Source organism: Capsella rubella, unplaced genomic scaffold (assembly GCF_000375325.1).
Source record: "Capsella rubella cultivar Monte Gargano unplaced genomic scaffold, Caprub1_0 scaffold_1, whole genome shotgun sequence".
Taxonomy (NCBI): domain Eukaryota; kingdom Viridiplantae; phylum Streptophyta; class Magnoliopsida; order Brassicales; family Brassicaceae; genus Capsella; species Capsella rubella.
In genome coordinates this window covers 4,261,829-4,282,545 of record NW_006238923.1, presented here as the reverse complement: position 1 = coordinate 4,282,545, position 20,717 = coordinate 4,261,829, and the positions used below count along the sequence as shown (strand labels likewise).

At 37.3% G+C, this 20,717-nt stretch overlaps 6 protein-coding genes across 6 annotated transcripts; 2 read left to right on the top strand and 4 right to left on the bottom strand.

Moving 5' to 3' along the window:
- Nucleotides 1-340: 340 nt before the first annotated feature.
- LOC17897262 (deoxyribodipyrimidine photo-lyase) lies at nt 341-2,943 on the top strand. Its single transcript, XM_023789080.1, has 9 exons — nt 341-753; nt 981-1,321; nt 1,404-1,644; nt 1,753-1,910; nt 1,996-2,032; nt 2,139-2,197; nt 2,271-2,352; nt 2,455-2,526; nt 2,640-2,943. Exons 1-9 carry the CDS (start codon nt 445-447, stop codon nt 2,823-2,825), a joined length of 1,485 nt encoding a protein of 494 aa, XP_023644848.1. The 5' UTR covers nt 341-444; the 3' UTR covers nt 2,826-2,943.
- A 77-nt stretch (nt 2,944-3,020) lies between these two features.
- On the bottom strand, nt 3,021-8,507 carry LOC17897535 (SNARE-interacting protein KEULE). Its single transcript, XM_006305965.2, has 21 exons — nt 8,229-8,507; nt 7,417-7,475; nt 7,225-7,306; nt 7,054-7,132; nt 6,912-6,962; nt 6,720-6,816; nt 6,553-6,585; nt 6,274-6,399; nt 6,007-6,198; nt 5,774-5,857; nt 5,586-5,684; nt 5,431-5,507; nt 5,119-5,215; nt 4,720-4,845; nt 4,536-4,631; nt 4,336-4,455; nt 4,182-4,256; nt 3,857-4,056; nt 3,535-3,625; nt 3,356-3,445; nt 3,021-3,258 (listed from the first exon to the last, which is right to left on the bottom strand). Exons 1-21 carry the CDS (start codon nt 8,299-8,301, stop codon nt 3,205-3,207), a joined length of 2,001 nt encoding a protein of 666 aa, XP_006306027.1. The 5' UTR covers nt 8,302-8,507; the 3' UTR covers nt 3,021-3,204.
- Nucleotides 8,508-8,686: 179 nt separating this feature from the next.
- On the bottom strand, nt 8,687-10,710 carry LOC17896814 (phosphopantothenate--cysteine ligase 1). Its single transcript, XM_023789806.1, has 9 exons — nt 10,547-10,710; nt 10,342-10,459; nt 10,193-10,237; nt 10,011-10,096; nt 9,822-9,874; nt 9,667-9,726; nt 9,383-9,484; nt 9,179-9,298; nt 8,687-9,098 (listed from the first exon to the last, which is right to left on the bottom strand). The coding sequence occupies exons 1-9, from the start codon at nt 10,674-10,676 to the stop codon at nt 8,859-8,861; spliced, it is 954 nt and encodes a 317-aa protein (XP_023645574.1). The 5' UTR covers nt 10,677-10,710; the 3' UTR covers nt 8,687-8,858.
- A 315-nt stretch (nt 10,711-11,025) lies between these two features.
- On the bottom strand, nt 11,026-13,296 carry LOC17897801 (IRK-interacting protein). Its single transcript, XM_006307238.2, has 3 exons — nt 13,170-13,296; nt 11,660-12,772; nt 11,026-11,561 (listed from the first exon to the last, which is right to left on the bottom strand). The coding sequence occupies exons 1-3, from the start codon at nt 13,242-13,244 to the stop codon at nt 11,238-11,240; spliced, it is 1,512 nt and encodes a 503-aa protein (XP_006307300.1). The 5' UTR covers nt 13,245-13,296; the 3' UTR covers nt 11,026-11,237.
- Nucleotides 13,297-16,587: 3,291 nt separating this feature from the next.
- Nucleotides 16,588-17,657, bottom strand: LOC17898998. The gene is made up of 2 exons (XM_006305547.2): nt 17,555-17,657; nt 16,588-17,351 (listed from the first exon to the last, which is right to left on the bottom strand). Exons 1-2 carry the CDS (start codon nt 17,612-17,614, stop codon nt 16,773-16,775), a joined length of 639 nt encoding a protein of 212 aa, XP_006305609.1. The 5' UTR covers nt 17,615-17,657; the 3' UTR covers nt 16,588-16,772.
- A 1,662-nt stretch (nt 17,658-19,319) lies between these two features.
- On the top strand, nt 19,320-20,020 carry LOC17900880 (probable calcium-binding protein CML13). The gene has a single exon (XM_006304859.2). It carries the CDS (start codon nt 19,416-19,418, stop codon nt 19,860-19,862), a length of 447 nt encoding a protein of 148 aa, XP_006304921.1. The 5' UTR covers nt 19,320-19,415; the 3' UTR covers nt 19,863-20,020.
- Nucleotides 20,021-20,717: the final 697 nt, after the last annotated feature.

The window sequence follows — 20,717 nt, the reverse complement described above, 5'->3', positions numbered from 1 at the left end:
TAGTGATCCATTAGTCCATCACCGTATAAATTTTTCAGTTTTGCTTAGCCACTACTATATACATTAGACAGTAGCAAAACAAAAAGATGCGTTAAGTGAAAAATTGATATTTCGACCAACATACATACATAATTGTTAATTGTTAAGATTAGTAAAGTACTGAATTATCTTCATGATTTGGTTATGTCATATCGTATTAATGTGAATTATTAAAGTAGGCAATCACAAACCCACACGTGTCGATAACATAGACCATCCACGTAGATTAAATTTAAACCACAAACTCAAAGAGTGTGTTTGTTGCCTTCCCTCCATTTTTCGTAGACGTCGTCGCGCGCTTTGTCGCTTGGGCATCCCCTGCGCAAGTTATCATCCTCCGCTTTCGCATAAACAGCGCACTTTAGTGGACATCCGAAAACAATTCGTCTCTTCTCCTCCTTCCCTATGTCGTCGTCAATCTCTGTTCAAACGGGTCGGATCCGGGTCCTAAAGAAAGGCTCATGGCAACCGTCGGATCAAATGGTAGGTCCTGTCGTTTACTGGATGTTCAGAGATCAACGGTTGAGAGATAACTGGGCGTTGATCCACGCCGTTGATTTGGCGAACAGAACCAACGCGCCGGTGGCCGTCGTGTTCAATTTGTTCGATCAATTTCTGGGCGCAAAAGCGAGGCAATTAGGGTTTATGTTAAAGGGTTTGCGCCAGCTTCATCGCCAGATCGATTCTCTTCAAATTCCGTTTTTTCTATTACAGGTGAGTTCAGAGCTCGATCTCACATCAAACCCATTTCAAATTTAACGAATCATAGAGGAAAAAGTCAGGGCTTTTACGTCCTTGTTATCTATGGAAATGAGATGCTAAATGAAGCGATTCTCGACTTTGGATAATAACCTTAGCATTTGTTAGGTTTGTTGAATTTTAGCTGTAAAGTTTTGTTCTTTACTTATATTAAGATGGATCTTACGATGTATCAAATACAGGGAGATGCAAAGGAGACAATTCCTAATTTCATTGCAGAATGTGGAGCTTCACATTTGGTTACTGATTTCTCGCCTTTACGAGAAATCAGGAGTTGTAAAGATGAAGTTGTTAAGAGAACCAGTGATTCATTGGCTATACATGAGGTTGATGCTCACAATGTAGTTCCAATGTGGGCTGCTTCCGGTAAATTGGAGTATAGTGCTAGAACAATACGGGGTAAGATCAACAAACTACTACCTGATTACCTCATTGAGTTTCCTAAACTCGAACCTATAAATAAGAAGTGGGCTGGGATAGTGGATAAGGTGGATTGGGACAGTCTCATCGAAAGAGTTGTAAGGTTAGGTGCTGTTTAATCTGTTTAATATCTCCCGCTTCGTTATGCTTCTTTGGGATTTGAGTTCCATGGTAATTGCGGACAGGGAGGGTGCAGAAGTTCCTGAGATTGAATGGTGTATGCCGGGAGAAGATGCGGGGATGGATGTATTGATGGGGACTAAAGATGGGTTCTTGACGAAAAGGTTGAAGAATTATTCAACAGACCGGAATAACCCTGTTAAGCCAAAAGCACTCTCTGGTCTCTCTCCTTATCTTCATTTCGGGCAGATATCAGCTCAGCGATGTGCCTTAGAGGCACGTAAAGTCCGGAATACCTCCCCTCAGGTTCATAAGCCAATCATACTTTTTAAAGTATATACGTGGGCAGTTTTCTCTGTTTGTTGTTACCTATGGTTCACACTCTTTGGTATTTGCATTGTTTGTCCAATACAGGCGGTTGACACATTTTTGGAAGAAATGATTGTGCGAAGAGAACTTTCCGACAATTTTTGCTACTATCAGCCTCATTATGATTCTTTGAAGGGAGCTTGGGAGTGGGCACGCAAGTCATTAATGGATCATGCTTCTGATAAGAGAGAACACATTTACTCGTACAGTTATTTACTCTTAATATTTTTTTTAAAAAGAAAATCTTCATGTCTTCTATATTTTCCTTAACGGGTATTATAATTGTAGGTTGGAACAGTTGGAGAAGGGACAGACAGCAGATCCTGTTAGTCACTAATCTCTTGTTGCATAGTATCACCTCAATCTTTGTCTGTAGCTTTGATTTTCATTTGCATTTTATGTGCTACTTTTCTGGTTGTTGAATCTTGCAGTTATGGAATGCTTCACAGTTAGAGATGGTTCATCAAGGGAAAATGCACGGTTTCATGAGGCAAGTAAAATCATGACTGTGCTATATAATGGCATTGACGGTAATAAGTGACATTTATCAACATTACATGCAGAATGTATTGGGCAAAGAAGATTCTAGAATGGACCAAGGGACCTGAAGAGGCTCTCTCCATATCCATCTATCTAAATAACAAGGTTTACTTCCACCTTAATTTCATTCTGATCCTTTTCGTTTTGTATCTGGATCTACCACATATTTCCACTATGTTGCGTAAAGTTATTGATATGTTTGTGTAGTATGAGATCGATGGTCGTGACCCGAGTGGATATGTTGGGTGTATGTGGTCCATATGCGGTGTTCATGATCAGGTTCTTCCGTTTTCTCCTTTTACTTGACTAGAAGTGGTAGTAGAATAGATTGGAGAGTATTGTGCGTGTGATTGAGTCTGATTCATCGATTTTTGTGCTTTGACGGGTTTAAGGGGTGGAAAGAGAGGCCAGTTTTTGGGAAGATACGGTACATGAACTACGCAGGCTGCAAACGGAAATTCAATGTGGACAGTTACGTCTCTTATGTCAAGAGTTTGGTGTCAGTAACAAAGAAGAAGAGGAAAGCTGAAGAACAGCTTACCAGAGACTCTATTAATCCGGAGATAAACAATGTTTAGGTCTTTGAACAAAAAACAGCGTTTAGGTCAACTTTGAATGTCTAGGTGTTGCTACTTGGTAGACTTCATTTGTGTTGTATTGTAATGAATGATTTACCTTAAGAAATCTATAACTGAATGACGTGCCCAAGAGAAGATTTTGAAAAAACGAAGAAGGATTTTAGGTGATTTACACAATTGAATGTAACAAGACAATAGCCAAAGATCTGGAAGTCAACTTTATGAGTTGCTTTACATACTTGTCCGACAAACAATAAGTGTACACTTACAGTCGTGATCTCATGATCTGATAATTTTATCTTTTTTTTGTTCACTTGGTTACAAATTAGATTGGGAGATAAGAGAACAAAGACAGAGATTTGATTTGAGATCTGGATTCTCATATTTGAAGATCGTCTATTGATAACTCATTTGCAGTCAGAAGCTTCAATTTCTGTGGGACACAAAAAGGAAAGAGAAGATTACTTCCACTGAGAGGATGATTTCAAAAATTGCCAAATCTCTGAATGTGAAGTATGTGTGTGGCTTACCGTTATGAACTGTGGAGGATCGTCGAGGCTTGTGGATCCGAGGATTACTTCTCTTTTGAGTTTTGTGGATAGTTTGTGGCATACTTTTAACTAAAAATCAAAGATTCCAGGCACTATATCAGGATTTTATGTTTTGATTTTAGTTCCAACAATGAAATTCGTTTTCCGTAGCTTCTTACCTCTGATCTTGTAGCTCCACCAACGATGAACACAAATATTCGCTGTCCCATCTTCCTGAAATCGCTTGAGGCATGTCTCAGTACTGAATCACTGCAAGAAAAAAAAAAATCAAGTTAATAAGTTTCCTTTTAACTGTTCCAAAATTATGCGAGGAAGAACAAAAATTCTGCAAATTAACAATGAGACGCATAATTTTAGGGTTTCACTTTGCTAACACAAATAAGTTATGAAGTTTGACTCACAACCCAATTCATGTTTAGGTTTTATTCATGTTCGATTGATCTTTGGGTTCTTTGTTGGATTGTTTAAAAACTGTTTTACCTTGAATATCCATCATCTGAACCTCGAGGTTTAGCCCATGTTGGTGTGCGTCTTGATCTCATGGACTGAGCAGCTTGACCTTGACTACTACTTGCTGCTGATGGAAGTGAAGTTGATCCATGGAAACCTGGGCTTGGTTCGTTCATACATGGGTAATCCTCTTTCGGTAATTCTCCTTTGCTAAGCTTTTCAATGAGTTCCTGGCAAATTCCAGAATGAAAAAAACAATCAGTAAATGGAAACTTGATATATGCTAAAATTTTTTAAAGTAGTGTCCTATGCAAAACTTTTAAGGAAAATTAACAAAGCCAGTTGCGATTAGTACTTCAATCATGGGGTAAAACCGAGATAACTGCCATGCTGCTTCCTCTTGGCGCTCTTTCCTGACAGCTCGCTTTTTCTGCAGCCATTAATAAGGGAACATTACGAAGATGTACATATATTCATATATATGTGAAGATTCTGAGAGAAGACGTTACCTTGTGAAGATCAAACTTCAAAGTGAAACCTCCGGGGGTATTCTTTTTGGCATCAACGGCTGAACCAAGTAATCTCATATTGTTTACTGCGGTCATGTCATCAGATGGGAGTTTTGCCAACTATAAACGAAAGCAATAAAGCTTTAGATGGGGTGGATGGGAGTCAAACAAAGATCCAGAAGCACTAAGACCGCAAGTACCTTCATTAGATTTAGACCCTTTTCACCTTCAAACTTTTCAGGGTAAATTGTTGCAAGGATCATCAACAGGCGTAACTTACCTTCACGGCTTGCCTCCTGTACATGAGTTCAAAAAAATATAAAGCTCGACAGCTGAGGTCTCAATTTACAGTAATTAATCAACCACTATTAACTAGATGCAAACCTCTTGCGTACTCAAATATTTAATCACATCTTTCATCCCAGCATCACCAAAAACAAGGTCTTGTTCAAGTTGTCCAAGCTCCCGAAGACCCTGTTCTCTGATAAGATCGTTGAGTTTTCTAGCAATCTGCAACGATAAGTAAGAGTTATATGAATTCAAAGCTCAGAGAAAAAAAGCACAACAAGCGGTAACTTTGAACATCTCAAACAGCCTTTTAGACACAAAATCCAATGAAATGTTAACCAAATGATGCAGAATTATAGAGTATTTGTGTGTGGCACCACCATAAATTGAAAGTTATAGAATTCAAGGAAACAAACTAGGGGCATATCACATTTGAAGTTGCGGTGGAAGTAACAAGAAAAGAAAAGGGAGCACTGCACATAACTACCGAATTACCTCTACATGGAGCGAGAGCTTGTCAATTTGCTCACTGTACTGTGGCAACGCTTGAACCATCTTCTGCAGATCCCTTGTAGAAAGCTCACCTCCATCTCTAAAAATAAGAGACGAAAAAATTGATTATAAAAAAAAGGGAGAGAACAAATGAAAGTACTTCTCCAATCAAATAAGTTATAGTACGTAGATCAACACAGAGTGTGATCAAACTGAATGACAAGAGGACACAATCCAACAGTACAATCCGGTTCCACCAGTTCAGTGAAAGTGTTTTAAATGTTCAAGTTGCATTAAAAATGAAGTAATACCTACCTCTTACCATGCTGAAGCTGAGCAGCTTTGTTTTTCGATAAGAAATTAGTCATCTTGTCATGCAATCTTTCACTAGCCTGATCAAAAACACAGGTCAAAAGGATTAACTATTTTCCATTACTGAAATGAGATAAAGACCCAGGTATCAGACTCACATCTGCTATATGTGCATGTCGAAGCTCTAGCCAAATAGGATCGTGTTCCTCCAAGAGCACATCTTTCTTCTCTGGTTGTCCGCCTGATTTGCTTGGAATCTAAAAACTAAAAGAGCATCACATGGAGTATCCAGGAAGAGAGCCACCACAAAATCACAATAACTTATGCAGCAAAGAATTGAACTTACCACATGTACATATTTGTTCCCTTGCATGTCCAGTAAATCATGGCACATAGCATCATAAGTCCACTCATGTATGATAGGGGCAATCTAAACATTCAACACAAGCAGATGCTGCTAATCATATATCATACGTGGAGGAGAAAGCATGAGCGACATAAGTAGATGGATTCAATCTTGTTTTTAAAAAATTAAAAAAGAAAGACTCAGTAACTCAAATCCAATAAACAGATCTAAACCTGGTCTATGGATCTATCAAGGATGAGGAGCTCGCACGTTTCCGTCTGAGGGAAATTTTCAATCGATTGTTTATGTTTTGCCAGACAATTCCAGATGCCAGCTGCAAGCTTTGTGGGGATTAAATCGCGCAAAGTAGTCATTGTTGATGCATCAAGTGACTTTGCTGCTCGGTATCGTACTGCTGGGAATTCCTGTAACGTCCAAAATGATTCAGAAGAATCATCCGCAGATAATATTCATTAAACGTGAGAATAATTTATTGGTACCCGTAGTGAAGCAAAGACTGTGGCAATTCGAGAAGCCATAACATTCAAACATGCATCGCCTTTTCGAGAAGTTTCCTCATCACCGAAAAGATCCTCTAAAGCTCTCTCATGATCAGTGATGAAACCCTGTATAATTTCTGTTAATAAAAGTCTCTTCCAACCCTCTTTCACATCATGAAACATAGAAGAACAACACAATACCACAGTATAGATTACAACATATCGTAGATATAAAAGCGACTAAAATGCACAAACACAAGAGACTCAGAACTGTCATACCTGGCTATCAATCGCAAAAAACTCCAAATTCATCTGTAAAATATACATCGAATGACAAATTATCGATATGGATGTTATCACAGCTCTATAGCACAGATACTTTAGTAATTAATTGAATAGCGCCAATCAGTATACACTAGAAAGTATGACTTTTTTGCAATATACACCTCTCTCAATGCTCCAATCCGAGGTAACACACTCGAATCTTTTTTTATGTGACCAACCAGCTCCTTGGAAACCGGTGAACTGAAGAAAACGAAGGCCCTTCACAGATGCAGAGGAACAGATAAGAAAATGAGTTCTTTAAAGAGATTGTATCTAATATACATAAGATAAATATGAGGTAATCATTTCCTTACTTCTTGTACAAGGGTGATTTCCCAGACATGTCTGACAAGAACATGATGACGCTGATGAAAGAGAGTCGAACATTAATACAAGAGGAAATAACAAATGTCACATATTTTGGAACGCATCACAGGAACATCAAAAATGAATTACTTCTCTTTAGTTGGCTGGATGAAATATATCGCATCCATTGAAGGTAGAGGTTGTCTTCGTCTAAATATGTCTTCAACCACTACAGAGAAATGATAGATGAAGCTAATTAAGTTATTCCCAAATAAAGCATCATATTGACCTAGAATATTTACAAAAATACTTTATTCTCACGTGAAACTCCTTCTTGTGTGATATCAGCCATTTTGCAGGCGTATGACATTATCTTGACAGTGAGTTTGTCCATGATTAGTACCTAAAATGCGTACAAGGAAGAAAATTAAGAAGAAAATTTAGGTATCAACCCAACCCAAAAGTGTACAACATAATCTGGGCATCCCACGGTGCAAGAACACGAAAACAGACCTTCCAGGTGGATTTTGAGCTCCCTGTCTTTGCAGATCTAAGCATCTCATACAAGAGTCCTGGGAAATAAAGAAATGTAAAATATCAGATAAACTACCAATACAGAAAGTCTCACCAAAAAATGGAATAATACTTAAAGAGACCTAAGATAAACAAGCAGTGACAGCAGCCGAAGCTTCATGGAATTTAGACCCAAGGATGCTTAACATGAACTACACATCCTGTAACTCTACAATGTAACTACGATAAAAATCCACAACCCTCGTCTCAAAGCTTTTTCCTCAAACACTAATGAGAAGACTATGTCTGCCCTTTATTATACACAATACAACATCACAAACATGTAAACAGTTTCTGTTCCTAAGTCGATAGGCAGCATTCGGCTAAAATGTATCAACATTTTAGCTCTATTGACATCTCCCTGGGAGAACCATCAGCCATGCTTGTCAATTCTAATATAAAACCATAAACCTCATCTTAAATCTTAATTAGAACCTTTTGAACCCCAAACTAGTGTAACAAGCAACAACATTTCCAAATATCTCATTAAAAAACCTGTCCCAAATGCAATTTTCCGCGACTAATTGAACTCAATATTATTCTCTACGAATTAAAACCGCAGAGAACCTACGCATTATCTTTCTCATGAAGGTAGTACTCAGAGTAAAAACATGAAACAATCACAAATGGAAATGGCTGCTCCGCAAAACCCGGAATCAGATACAGATCATGAGAATCCAAAAAAACGACAAAGTCAATCCAATTCAACGAGAGTCAAAATACACATAAAATTCGAGATCGAGAGAACTCACGTTCACGAGTAATCTGCCGGAAATTCTTGTACTCGCCGGCCTGAGACGACGAATCGGAATCGGAGTACGACATAGCTGCGATCTGCCAATTTCTTCAGACTTCTCAAAATCTCCTCCAGTCAAAATCTCCGATCGACGGATCGAACAAAAAGATTGACCGGAGACAAAGAGACAGAGAGAGACGAAGATCGCGAACTAATCAAAAAATGTAGAGAGAAACGACAAATGACGGAGACGAAGACCGATGAAGAAAGCTCTAACTTTTTTACTTTTTTTTTTGGTTGTCGTTGTTGTTCTCTCCCCCGTCCAATAACTTTTTAATTTTACTTTAAAATTATTGAATTAAATTCTCGAAAACCGCGGTGAAGACCGTGTTGACCCGAACCGGTGGTTTGAATCAGTAAACCAAACTTCGAACCTTCATTGTGGACTAAGTCAGCCTTATCAGGATAATAAAATACTAGATAAGTTAGTTCATTTATTTGTTGAAAGTATTTGAATCAAAAGACTGATTTCTAGGATCAGTTATTCATATAGTCCGAACATGTGAAAAGAAAAACATAAGAAACGGTTGTATAATCTGATATCCACACCGAACACATGTATGGAAAGGAAAGTGTGATAAGGAGATCAAGTGTGATTTTCTTTGATGTAAGTTGAGTGTCGATCTACGATGAGACGAATGAGATTATCTTCAACGATAGACTCAGGCTTGTCGGAATCACGTCTCACCACTACGTTACCGCTGCTTGAGACAACCACAACCTCCTCCTTGCGTGTTGATAGCTCATTGGCTACAACTGCGTGCACTTTGTATTTTTGTAGAGCCTTTGTAGCCTTCTCTATCAAAATCTTCGAGTCTGTCTCAAGCTGGATACAGGATTCCATATCAATTATCAGAATTTTGGAATATTCAATACAAGTGAGACTAGAGAGAAAAGAAGATTGACCTTGAATGATACGCAGAAAGCCTTTGGAGCCCAATTTGATCTCAAGATTGAAATCATTTTAGGGACTTGAGCTAGTCTTATGTCCAAAGGACCAGATCCTGATTGTATTTTGTGCTCTGTCTAGTTTCACAAGAAATATATAAATTAGTATCAGACACAAGAACTGTGTAGCCATTAATCACAGGGATATGAGACTCTTCTTACCATGCTATTCCATGGCACATAGAAGTCAGATACAGCAGCAGCAAGATAAAACATTGAACATGGACCAACATCTTTCAATGCCGTTGCCATTTCACGCAACATCTGTTTGTATATCCCAATATTAACCAGAAACATTCACACAAGAGATAGTAACTTTTAGTTGCAGCTCTGTTGAAGAGAAATTCAATTGGTTTTCTTGGCAGTTGGGCAGTTAAGATTACATAATCATGTGTCAAGACAAAACAAGAAAGATAACTAAAGTAGCTGGTGTAAGATTCAAGAACCTGGAGATATTCATATATGGTTGAGAATGGGAGCTTTAGTAAGCGACCTTCTCCTACTGCCTGCAATGTTAATTTTCAAGGTTACTACACCAAAGACTCGAAACAAGAAACAAAAAACAAAAGTGGTCATCTTTCTTCTTAAAACAAAAACATACAGCTTGCTGGTCCATAACAGCCATCTTCACAGCTTCAGAATGTGACTCACGAACTGAAAATAAAATCAAAAGATGAGTAAATGCACATATAATCTGACACCATACCATACTGAACCCTGCATTCTAAAACCATAAAGTATTACACATATCAGGATAAAGATTAAGAAACAGGTAGTAAAGAAGAAGAACCTCGGATATTTTTGGCATCTGGAAACTCAAAACATTCAAGGAATGGATCATCAGGAAGAGACCGGCAATACGGTTGGCAAGTACCCCTAAAGATCACATAATCAAACCGAGCTAATGAAATTTCACTCATCTTTCAACTATACACAATTATGAATCACAACAACAAAACTAAAGTTACGTACCTCCTATACAGAAAGATCACAGCATATCCAGCCTTGACGAAGTTCCTTAAAAATCAAAAGCCAATTTCGTATTCAAGAATCCTATTTCCATGCGATTTTATATACAAGAGTAGTTCGTTGAAAAGAAAAGACTACAAAAAAAAACTTACTCAGTAGACGCAGCACCTCTATTGCCGGAGCTGAAATTATCGATATACCTTACGCATCGTTGCTCCAATGGAACTGTAGTTCCACCTGAAGTCACACACACAATCCTCCTCTTCTCTCCTGTCAAACATATATTAAACCCATCTATACATCATCCAGATATATATATATATAAAATGTCACTCATTAATATAATTCTGATCTCACCTTGCCGCGAAGAATTCAGCTCAATGAACTGATTGAGCTTCGCTACGACCTCCTCCTTGTTCTTCAGAGGTGGAGACGATTCGAAAAACGAACTGATCTCATCTTCAACCAACCCAGAGATCGAACTCATTTCAATAATTCAATCCCAAATCGAAAACTGAGAACAACTGTGAATTACTGAACTGAGAAATTGGAAGAACCAAAAGAAAAACGGTTGGGCTTTTATTTTTAATCAAATCTTGTACATTGGGCCTTATAAACGGCCCATAGTGTTATTTGCATATGGAGAAGACAACTTATTTAAGAAAGTACTTGCGATGCAGATTATAAGAAGTTACATGTAAGATTATGTTTCTAATTATAAAGATGTACGCATGCATGATCTAAGTACGTAACGACAACCATTAGATGCCACGATGAACAAAAATGTAATCAAATTCAAGATATAACGAAGCCAACGAGAAAAAGCCAATATGTTACTTTAGACTCTTTCTTTGAATCACTTTGACAACAACACCAAATCTCTTTACAAACAACTCTTAAGATATATCCTTGCAAAAAAAGTCATTAGATAAACAGTTTTAAAATATTCACTTGCGAAAGCCATTTGAGGTTTTTTAATTACAACCTCTCAAGACAAGACAAAACAACACCCCACCAATTCTATAACACCCAGCTTAATCAAATGTCATTAACCTCCTAATGGGCTACAAATGCTTATTAAACTCTTGTCGCTTTTATTGCATTCCTTGACCGTACGGTCTTCTACTAACTCTTCCTCGTCGCTGCCGCAATTCTTGCAAATCACCTTGCACTTAACCACACTCCCGTAGACGTAAAAACCAGGCTGAACCATAGCTCGAACCAGACTCTTAAACCGTTCCCCACCAGTTTCCTCCATGTAAATCGGATCAAACCTGTCATCTTTCTCCACGCGAAAGATTTGCAGACCCGGGTTCACCGAATTAGCCAACAGATGAACCAACCAAACACTCTTCGACGCACCAAAGAAAGCCTACAGAAAAAAGAAAAAAAAAACCCGGTTCAATTCAATTAGTTTTGAAATTAACCAAATAAATCCTTTTTAACCGCTCGGTTTAACACTTTGCTTACCTGTAAAAGCGGTTCAGGCCAAGCTCGGTTCCAGCAAAGCATTGAAACGACGTCGCTCATTTTCCGGTCACAGAATCGGCTAAACTCCTCCGAGAAATGCTTCGTCCCTCTGCTCAACACCTCGTCCCACGTGAGCTCCATCAACACATTAAACGAAGCGTAATTGGATTCACAACGATCAATCGGGTTCAAAATCCGGGTCGACCCGTTAGTCTGAAACCCAGAAGCTTCGAAATCTTCAAAGAAGGCTCTGCTCAGAATCGCTTCGAGGTAAAAAATCAGACTTTTAGGATTTTTCGCGAAAGAGTTGATCTTTACATCGAAAGGTTGAAGAAGAAGAGAGAGTCTCTCGTAGACTTTCCCACCGACGGTTCGTAGCTGCGAGGCGAGAGATCTGCTCAGAGCTCTGATCGAAGATCGAGATTCCGACACAGAAACGAGAAATTGCTGAATGATCCTGTCGTTGAATCCGTCTTTTCGAATCGGAACACTCTGTTTCTTGTTGCTACATTCGTCAAGACCTGATTTGAGATTGTGACAGTAAATCTCGAGCTTATTGAGCTTCTTCTCGAGCTCTGCCATGGATGATTTCAACCTGGAAGCTTCTATAACCGCGTCTTCTTTCTTCTTCGTGGCTTGAATGAGTTTATGAGAAAGCTCCGCCACGGCTAACCGCCACTGCTCCTCTCTTGAAGCGTCAGCGGCGGAGGAGGAGGAAGAGCGCGGAGGAAGCGCCGCCGTCGCAGATGAAGGTCTGGGGCTCCTCCGTGTGAGGGATTGAAAGATAGATTTGATTATAAGATTGGGGCTAGAGATGAAGGAAGGGTTGGTGTGGCTTTCGAGAGGTACGACTGAGAATTTGTCACGGTGGGAGTGGTGAGGCCGACACTTGTTGCAGGAGACGGCGCCACCGTCCTCTTCGTCGTTGTCGTCGTGCCGTTTTCTGTTTGAGGGTTTTCCGTTGTGGTGGAGTGGTGTTAGAGTGTGTTGGTGGTGGTTGTTGTTGTTACGGCGGTGGTTTGGTGTGGCGGAAGAACCGCCGTCGCTGCTTGGGGTTGCTCTGTTTTTGTATCTTTCTTCTTCTTGGAGGTCTTCTTCTTCGCATTCTAGAATCTGTAAAGAGAGAAATAAAAATTATGCCAAAGTGAGAGAAAAAAACAAAATCTTTGGAATTGTAAGAATCTTCAAGTGATGAGAATCTAATGGAATCATTGAGAGATCAAAGGAAAAAACTTTAGACGAAAAGGTAACAGTTCTTGCTTCTTTAGACTATTCCTTCATCTTCTCAAGAAAATAATTATGGGTTTAAGGAGTAACACGTAGGAAAACACACTCAGTAACAAGAAGATTCGAGCTATAACGCTCAAACAATTCAACAAATTTTGAAAAGAAAAAGAAAACACATAATTTTGTAACAGAGAAAGACAAATTTGTGGTCTTGGTCTATGGCGAATAAAGTCTTGCGTATATCCTTGGGAAACAAAGAAGAAGGAATTGAGTTTTGACTTACAGGAGTGAACTGAAGGGATTGGTGAAGAGATGGAACAGGAGATTTGGAAGGAGAAGATGAAGACGAAGGAGCCATTTTTTTTTTTTTTCCTTTCCTTTGCTCTCTCTTTTTTTTTTCGCTTTAATATCTCACTTTTATTTTATATACACACACACAAACTAATACACTATCTCATATGATAATATAGATTATATATATCAAGTCAATATTGTAAAATAAATAATTTTAAAATGGGTACTAGAATAATGATGATTATTTTTTTGATTTTTCTTTTTTTTTTTTTGTTAGTAAGTTTTTGGTCAAATATTAAAATTTGTTTCCATCTTAGTACTACAAGCTCAATACCAAAACGAAGACTATGCTGTAATAGACATGTTTTGTTGTGGTAGCTCTAAATATGCATACATTGTCTCATATATATACCATACGTATATACATTTGAATCAAATATAATTGTTCCCAAAACAAATTTTCCTATTATTTAACAGTACATTCATTAGAAACATACAAAATTCATTCAGCATTTGTTTTGTTTCATTGGCGTTAATTATTTTCATTCATTCCAACTTCTGTGTTTCGAAATAATTGTACTTATCTGGTTAGCTCAGCCTGTTTCCCAGCATTAACTCTACTCTACAGTCACTTTTCATGTTTTTTTTTTTTTGGACCAATACTTTCAATTTTGTATCTCAAAAGTATCTAAATTTACGTGTTCGTGTGTGTATGTATGAACTGTGAAGTGTAATAATTATAGTTTCCTTGGATTATGTAAAAGAGATGTTTTAATCAGGGCTTCTCTTTTTCTGTTTTCTCACCATCAATATATTGTTTTAATCTCTCGTCAGCTTGTGATCATTTCTTCTGAAACAATCAGAGGATTTTGCTAAAAGGTATTTTACAGTTTTTTCTTATGCCCATAAAATATTTGTATGTAAGATCTAAAATAAATGAGGTTACTCATCGAGTACTTTGATTTAATTTCCATGTATTGGTGAACATAAATTCTTGGAATCATACAAAAAAAAACACAAACAAAACTATACGTACACGTAGGAGGTGTGTATAGTTATGGTGGGTGTAACGACAATCCCATGTCAGTAAAAAAAAGAAGAGATTTTTATAATCACTTTTCTTTTCTTTTCTTTTCATTTTTCAATCTTTTCCTTTTTTATATAACATGTACAAAACATTGCTTTCAGTAAATGCATATTGGATTGCATATAGATTTGATGTTTGAAAGTTATTTGGTTTTTCTAGTTCTGCTACCATTCAGAACCCATTATAGACTAGAATTCTATTGAAGACTACCCAAAACACTAATTCAATAATCAAAATACCAGTTTATCATCATTACTTATACAGTTATACTCAAACATTTGGATCACGTAGTTTTACTAATTGAGTTATTTACCGTCATAATTCTACACTCAATTTTTTTTTTATAGATTTAAACCATTATTCATTACTTGTACAATTGTGATCCCTAGAAGACTGTTTTCCATTAATAAATAAAGACAATAAAGATAGATGCAGTTCCATGAATCATGAGAGCTCTCGTGAGTGAGTATAAGAAAGAAAAACAAAGACATCAAGATCGCTTTAAAAAGGAAATGAGATATCAACTTTTGCATTGAAGATTTGTAGCGTAGTAATAAATATAGAGAGAGTAGGGGGAATTGTCACATTAAATTTTTGTGACAAGAGGCAGCAAATGCAAATGCAAATCCAGCTACCTCATTTATGATATTAGTTGACCCACGTTACCAAACAAAAACTTCTTTTGGCCTTCCTTATGACTTGATAGATTTGTGTGCCTTATTCATTGGTTCTCTGTTCTCATGTCTTCCCAACTTTTAATCCTCATTCTATAATTCATGTGATTGTTGTTTTGAAATGAATACATAAGCATGATAATTGAGAATGCAAGGGGCAAAAAAGCATTTCTGATTATTGCAGTGTGCTCTGTTCAGAAGAAGATGACACCACGAAACCAATGAAATGTAAGCAAATGGCTATAGACATAATCCATAATGTTTGTAATCAATTTAATTAGCCATACATCTATATATGTAGTGGCAAAACGTGAAGGGGTATCATCAACCTAGAATGATGATATCAAAAGATTCAAAAACGGATATATATCTATATAATCTATAACGTGATCTATCGAATGTATCTTTCCTCCAAGTTTTAAAGATTAGGAAAAGAATGAAAAAAGCCAGCTATAGTATACACTATACAGTATACACACACTTAAAAGCTTGTGAGAGAGCAAGGGGCATGTGATATGGGACAATGAGAGGGTAAGATCGTCCAAGAGCTCATAATTTTTTTTTGAATGGGTTTTTGGTTTTTGGATTTTGGGTTTCTGAAAAATTGGCTGACTTTGCGTGACATGTCTCTGTTCTCCACCGGGTTGGATCATGTGCACGTGACGCCTTCTTACCTTACCTCTCCTCTCCTTTCTTCAACATTAATTTTTTGTTAGAAGAAACAAAAATTTTTGAGATAATATTATTAATGATCCGCATAATGGTCAGACGGACCGCTCAGTATCCGGACAGCCCAACACCGCAGGGAACTTCCGGTTCACGACAAATGCTAGCTAACGTCATCTGTGTTTTCTTCATATCCCATGTTTGTATTCTTCCCCAACGTACGTTTTCACTTTTTTCAGTCATTTGTTTCTTCACTTTTGTGTTGTTTACTTTTTGTGTTTATCTCTGATAATAATACCAAAAAATATCCATACCAATTAAGCACATTATGTCGAATGTAAGTGGTTCGGGTTTAGGTATATTGATTAGGCTTTTAGCCGGTAGAATCCAACGAAAAGCATTTTTAAGAACATAGAAAGCCAAACCCACGAAAGAATTTGGATTAAACCAGAGCCATGTTAGTTTCTTAACCAAGAATTATGAGCTTGTTTCTTTCTACCGTCACTTTGATTATGTAAACGGCATTATTCAGTCTCGTCATTGCTAATTAGTTTTGAAGTTATAAAATCATGATGACTGATCTAATGGGGTTATTCCCCACTTTGTAGTGGTATTTGCATAATAATGTGATGTCCCCGTTCTCATCTTACTAAATCATTTAAATATATTTGAAATTTGAAGTGGAGATGGTTCCAACATAATGTATAAAGAAGATAAGTTAATCAACTTATAATAAAGATATGATCCCCGTCGGCAACGGACCACCAAATCAATTTAGGTCATTTTCTTAAGCATTCATGTGGGAACCCCATTTACTTTTCTTCAAAGAAAAGGCAAGGAAATGATTACATTTAGGTTGTTATAATGGGCTCAAGAACTCCTAAAACAACTGTTTCTAAGCCCATCACTCTATAGTGTTTAACTGTTGTTCAGTAGCCCCAACATGATAAATAGAGATAGAGGCAAGTGAAAGCAACGAGAGACAAACAGAGATAGTATTGTTCCTCAAACTGCTAACAAGTAAGCTTTTCTTACATTACAACGATCACATTTATAAGACAAGCATGTTTTTTCAATTACAACGACATCTATGGGATCATCATATGTACAGAGACAAATACAAGATCCTATAAAACATGTCTCACAATTATATAAATTACTTTTTCTAGATACTAAAGACATGTTCTTCTCCTGATCTCTGATCAACATGTTTGATCCATCTCCTCTTACTATTCTCACTCTTCCCTGAGCTCCTAGCCGCAACATGAGCAATCTCAATACCTCCGGTGACCGGAAGAGTCACCGTTCTAACAACTTTCCGGTCTCTTAGAACTCGTTTCAAGCTCGAAAACCCGTTTCTACTAACCACAACCGCTCCTCTGCTTCCAAACGCAGCGTTCCTCAAAGCAGCCGCTGCGAATTCCTTGTTCCGCCAATCAACGACCAAGAAATCGATTCCTTGTAGCTTCTTCATGGCTTTTTCGGGTTCTTCAGCTACGATCGTCTCTGGTAAGTTCGAAGGAGATGAAGATTCTTGAATGGCTTGAAGATAAGCAGATTCTGATCTCGTGTTTTGTACGATACATACGTGCTTAGCGTTTGCGTGTTGGCTCGCTACGTTTAAACCAATACTTGAAGCTATCGCGTCTCCTTCCGACCAAGTTTCAACGATCAGCTTCACGTTCCATCCCGCCGCCATCGCCGCTATTAGCTCCGCCGCGTCCGGCGTTTCAAGATTCTCGCACTGAACAACACAAACCCGAAAAGAATCACTAAGAGAACAATTTTTACGTATATATAACGAAACTGAGATCTGAGTTTTCGATAACTAGGATAAATATCGAATTTTTCATCGTTCTGAATTGAAATCATTGGTTCTTGTGAATGATAAGAAACTTTGATTATTCCGCCAAGATTCACCGGAAAATAAATGGAAAAAAAACTTACCGATTTAACGGTGTCTATATAAGCCTTGGATGCTGCTTCCGGAGACCAAACCAATTTCATTTTCTTCTTCTTCTTCTAGTTTCTTACGTTTCTTGGGTTCTTCTTCTTTGTTTGGGTTTTAGCTTCAAGGTTGCTTTTTATAGACGACTTGAGACAATAAGAAAAGTCTGGTTTCGTCTTTTATATATCGGCCCATGTATTTTAGTTTTGTATTCGGATTTAGCCCCAATACTATCAGTTTTACTCAAGTACCCCCAAATCTAGCTGTTTATTGAAAATAATGTAACTTTAAAATCAGAGAGTGGAGATAGAGAATGCGACTGTTATGAATAAAATGAGATAATTAGAGTACTATTCTCTTAATAGTTTCGGAGTAAGGTTATATTTCAAAAATATGTAATATTTTGGGAGTGGTAGGTAAATATTCAAAGGGATTATTACTATGTTTTTCTTCTTTCTTTCGGTTTTAAGTGTTTTTCTAAAAGATAAGGTTTGTTTTCTAGATTGTCGATGTTGACACTATTACAAGCGAATTTGACGTGTGTATGCTAACGAGATTTAAACTAAATTAGTCTCTATAATTAGGGTTAAAATATTTCTCATACTGCTTTTTGTTAAAAACTTAAAATAGCTAAGCTTTGAATTTATCATTCTCCTATGGGTAGTTAACTAAATTTCATTTATATCAATACTAATACAAACTACTATGTTCCATGTTCTGATCGACCAAAATATGATTTTATTTCATTGGCTAAAATACTAGAAGTGGATGATGTTAAGCTAACAAAATAATGGTGTCTATTAACGATAAAGGTATCAGCACTTGTACAAATCATTATAAACACTTTGAATTATCTTTTTTCTCAGTTGGATATAATAGATAATGTTTCATTGATCGTTGATAAGGAGTGTTGGATACTTTTTTCCCCAACTAGAGATAATGGAGGATTATCATGGATAATGGCATCAATTTTCAAACAAGTGAATCACACTTCAAAGCAAAAAAAAACCAAAGAAAGTTATATAAAGAAGAACTCAAACATGTGAAAATAATCCCAAGTGGAAGCTAGGGCAACTTTTGAATCACATGATGATATCATAACATTTTGCTATATACATTGATGGTGACCAATGCATTTAACCAAAATTGTATCTTGTACCCCATAGATCAAACTATGTGGGACAAATCAAACCTTTTTTATAATTCCTATGTCACTTTGAAAACGACTTCATCGGCTCTGGCTTAAAGAGATTATTAGGTCGTGTTTATTCTTTCTATCCCACTACTTTCTCAAATCTTAATCATTTGTTTTTATCGTGGATGCATTTTTAGCGATTTCATTTGCCACACTGATATGACCCCATACACTTTTTGTTAAAGCACTTAAACAAAATAACCTTGCAAACCCACTCAAATTTATCCTATTAAATATTTAATTATTTCATTTTTAATTTCTAGCTAGCAAACATATGAAGACTTTATGGGGCAAAAGTTTCAAAAATTCGATCATGAACTTTAAATTTCCACTAATGTGATTGGTTAAGTTGGTTACACAAAAATTTAACTTCCACTAATATGATTGGTTAAGTTGGTTAGACGAAATATATAGTTTTGCTTTATGTAATTGAATATGCGTTGTTGAAGCTAGCTACAGATTTAATAATGGGCCTGATTTAGTTGGGCCTTGAATGTACACCAAATAATACGGCGTCGTATCAATACCTCTCTCGTTAAAAAGTTACGAACGCCACACTCCGATCCCAATATCGTTTGTGTACAGAAGAAAGAAGAAGCAAAAGAGAGAGAGAGAGAGAAACATCCGACCCGGAATCTGACCCGAAAACCCGGAAGAATCGAAAAATGGGGAAAGATGGTCTGAGCGACGATCAGGTCTCGTCGATGAAGGAAGCCTTCATGCTCTTCGACACCGACGGAGACGGCAAAATCGCGCCGTCGGAGCTCGGGATCCTCATGCGATCTCTCGGAGGAAACCCGACCCAAGCGCAGCTCAAATCCATAATCGCATCCGAAAACCTCTCGTCTCCGTTCGATTTCAACAGATTCCTCGATCTCATGGCGAAACATTTGAAGACGGAGCCTTTCGATCGCCAGCTCCGTGACGCATTCAAAGTGCTCGATAAGGAAGGTACGGGGTTCGTGGCTGTAGCGGATCTGAGGCATATTCTCACCAGTATCGGAGAGAAGCTGGAGCCTAATGAGTTCGATGAGTGGATCAAGGAGGTGGATGTTGGATCCGATGGGAAGATCCGGTATGAAGATTTCATAGCAAGGATGGTCGCTAAGTGAGATCTAATCTTTTTTATAATCCCTTTGTTTGAAAATTTGAAATTTTTAAGAAGAGAATCTTTGTTTTATCAATGTGGTTTGCTTACTAACTTTTATCTTCTTCATGTTTGTTTTCAATTTTAATGGAATATGATGTCTTGTGTGATTCGTTTCCTCTTTATCTTATCTAATCTCTAAGAATGTTATATCTCTCCTTTGTTTTCATAAAACAGTGTTCTTTATGCCTTTCAGCCTTTGTGATTCCTTGGATTGGATCAAGGAATCTAATCGATTCCAATGTGCAGACTTTTTGTTAGTTCGTTCTTGAAATGTGTTTGATTTAGATATCTATCAGTGGCTTTTATAAGCTTTTCATGTGTTGATGACTTCATTTCATGTTCTGTATCTTATAAGCTACGCATAGTTTAGCATGATAACCCTTCTTGACTGAGACATTATCTTCTTGTTCGTATCCGTTTCGATTACTGAGTAGGACTGTGTTTTGTTGGTATTTGATATGGAAAGTAAATGATTTGGAGATTCATATGCTGTTGGATTTTGGTATGTTGTTTCGCTTTTGCGATTGTATGTCGTAACTGGATATCATAGAAGTTCGTCATAGAAGTTAGCTGATGGCACTGACATTTTAGTTCAGGATCTTGTTATGTTAGTTTTTGACTCGGCTTTGTTTCTTGTTATGGTAGTTTTTGTTTACATATGCATGTTCCTGTGACTTCTTACTTCATTATTTGTTCCCAAGATTTGAAAATGTTATAACATCTGAATTTGGATGCGATGAGCAAAATTGAGAGTTTACACGGGATTCAAGTTTGTCGAGTTTGAGGACATTGAAACCGCTAGATTCCAAAGTGTGTT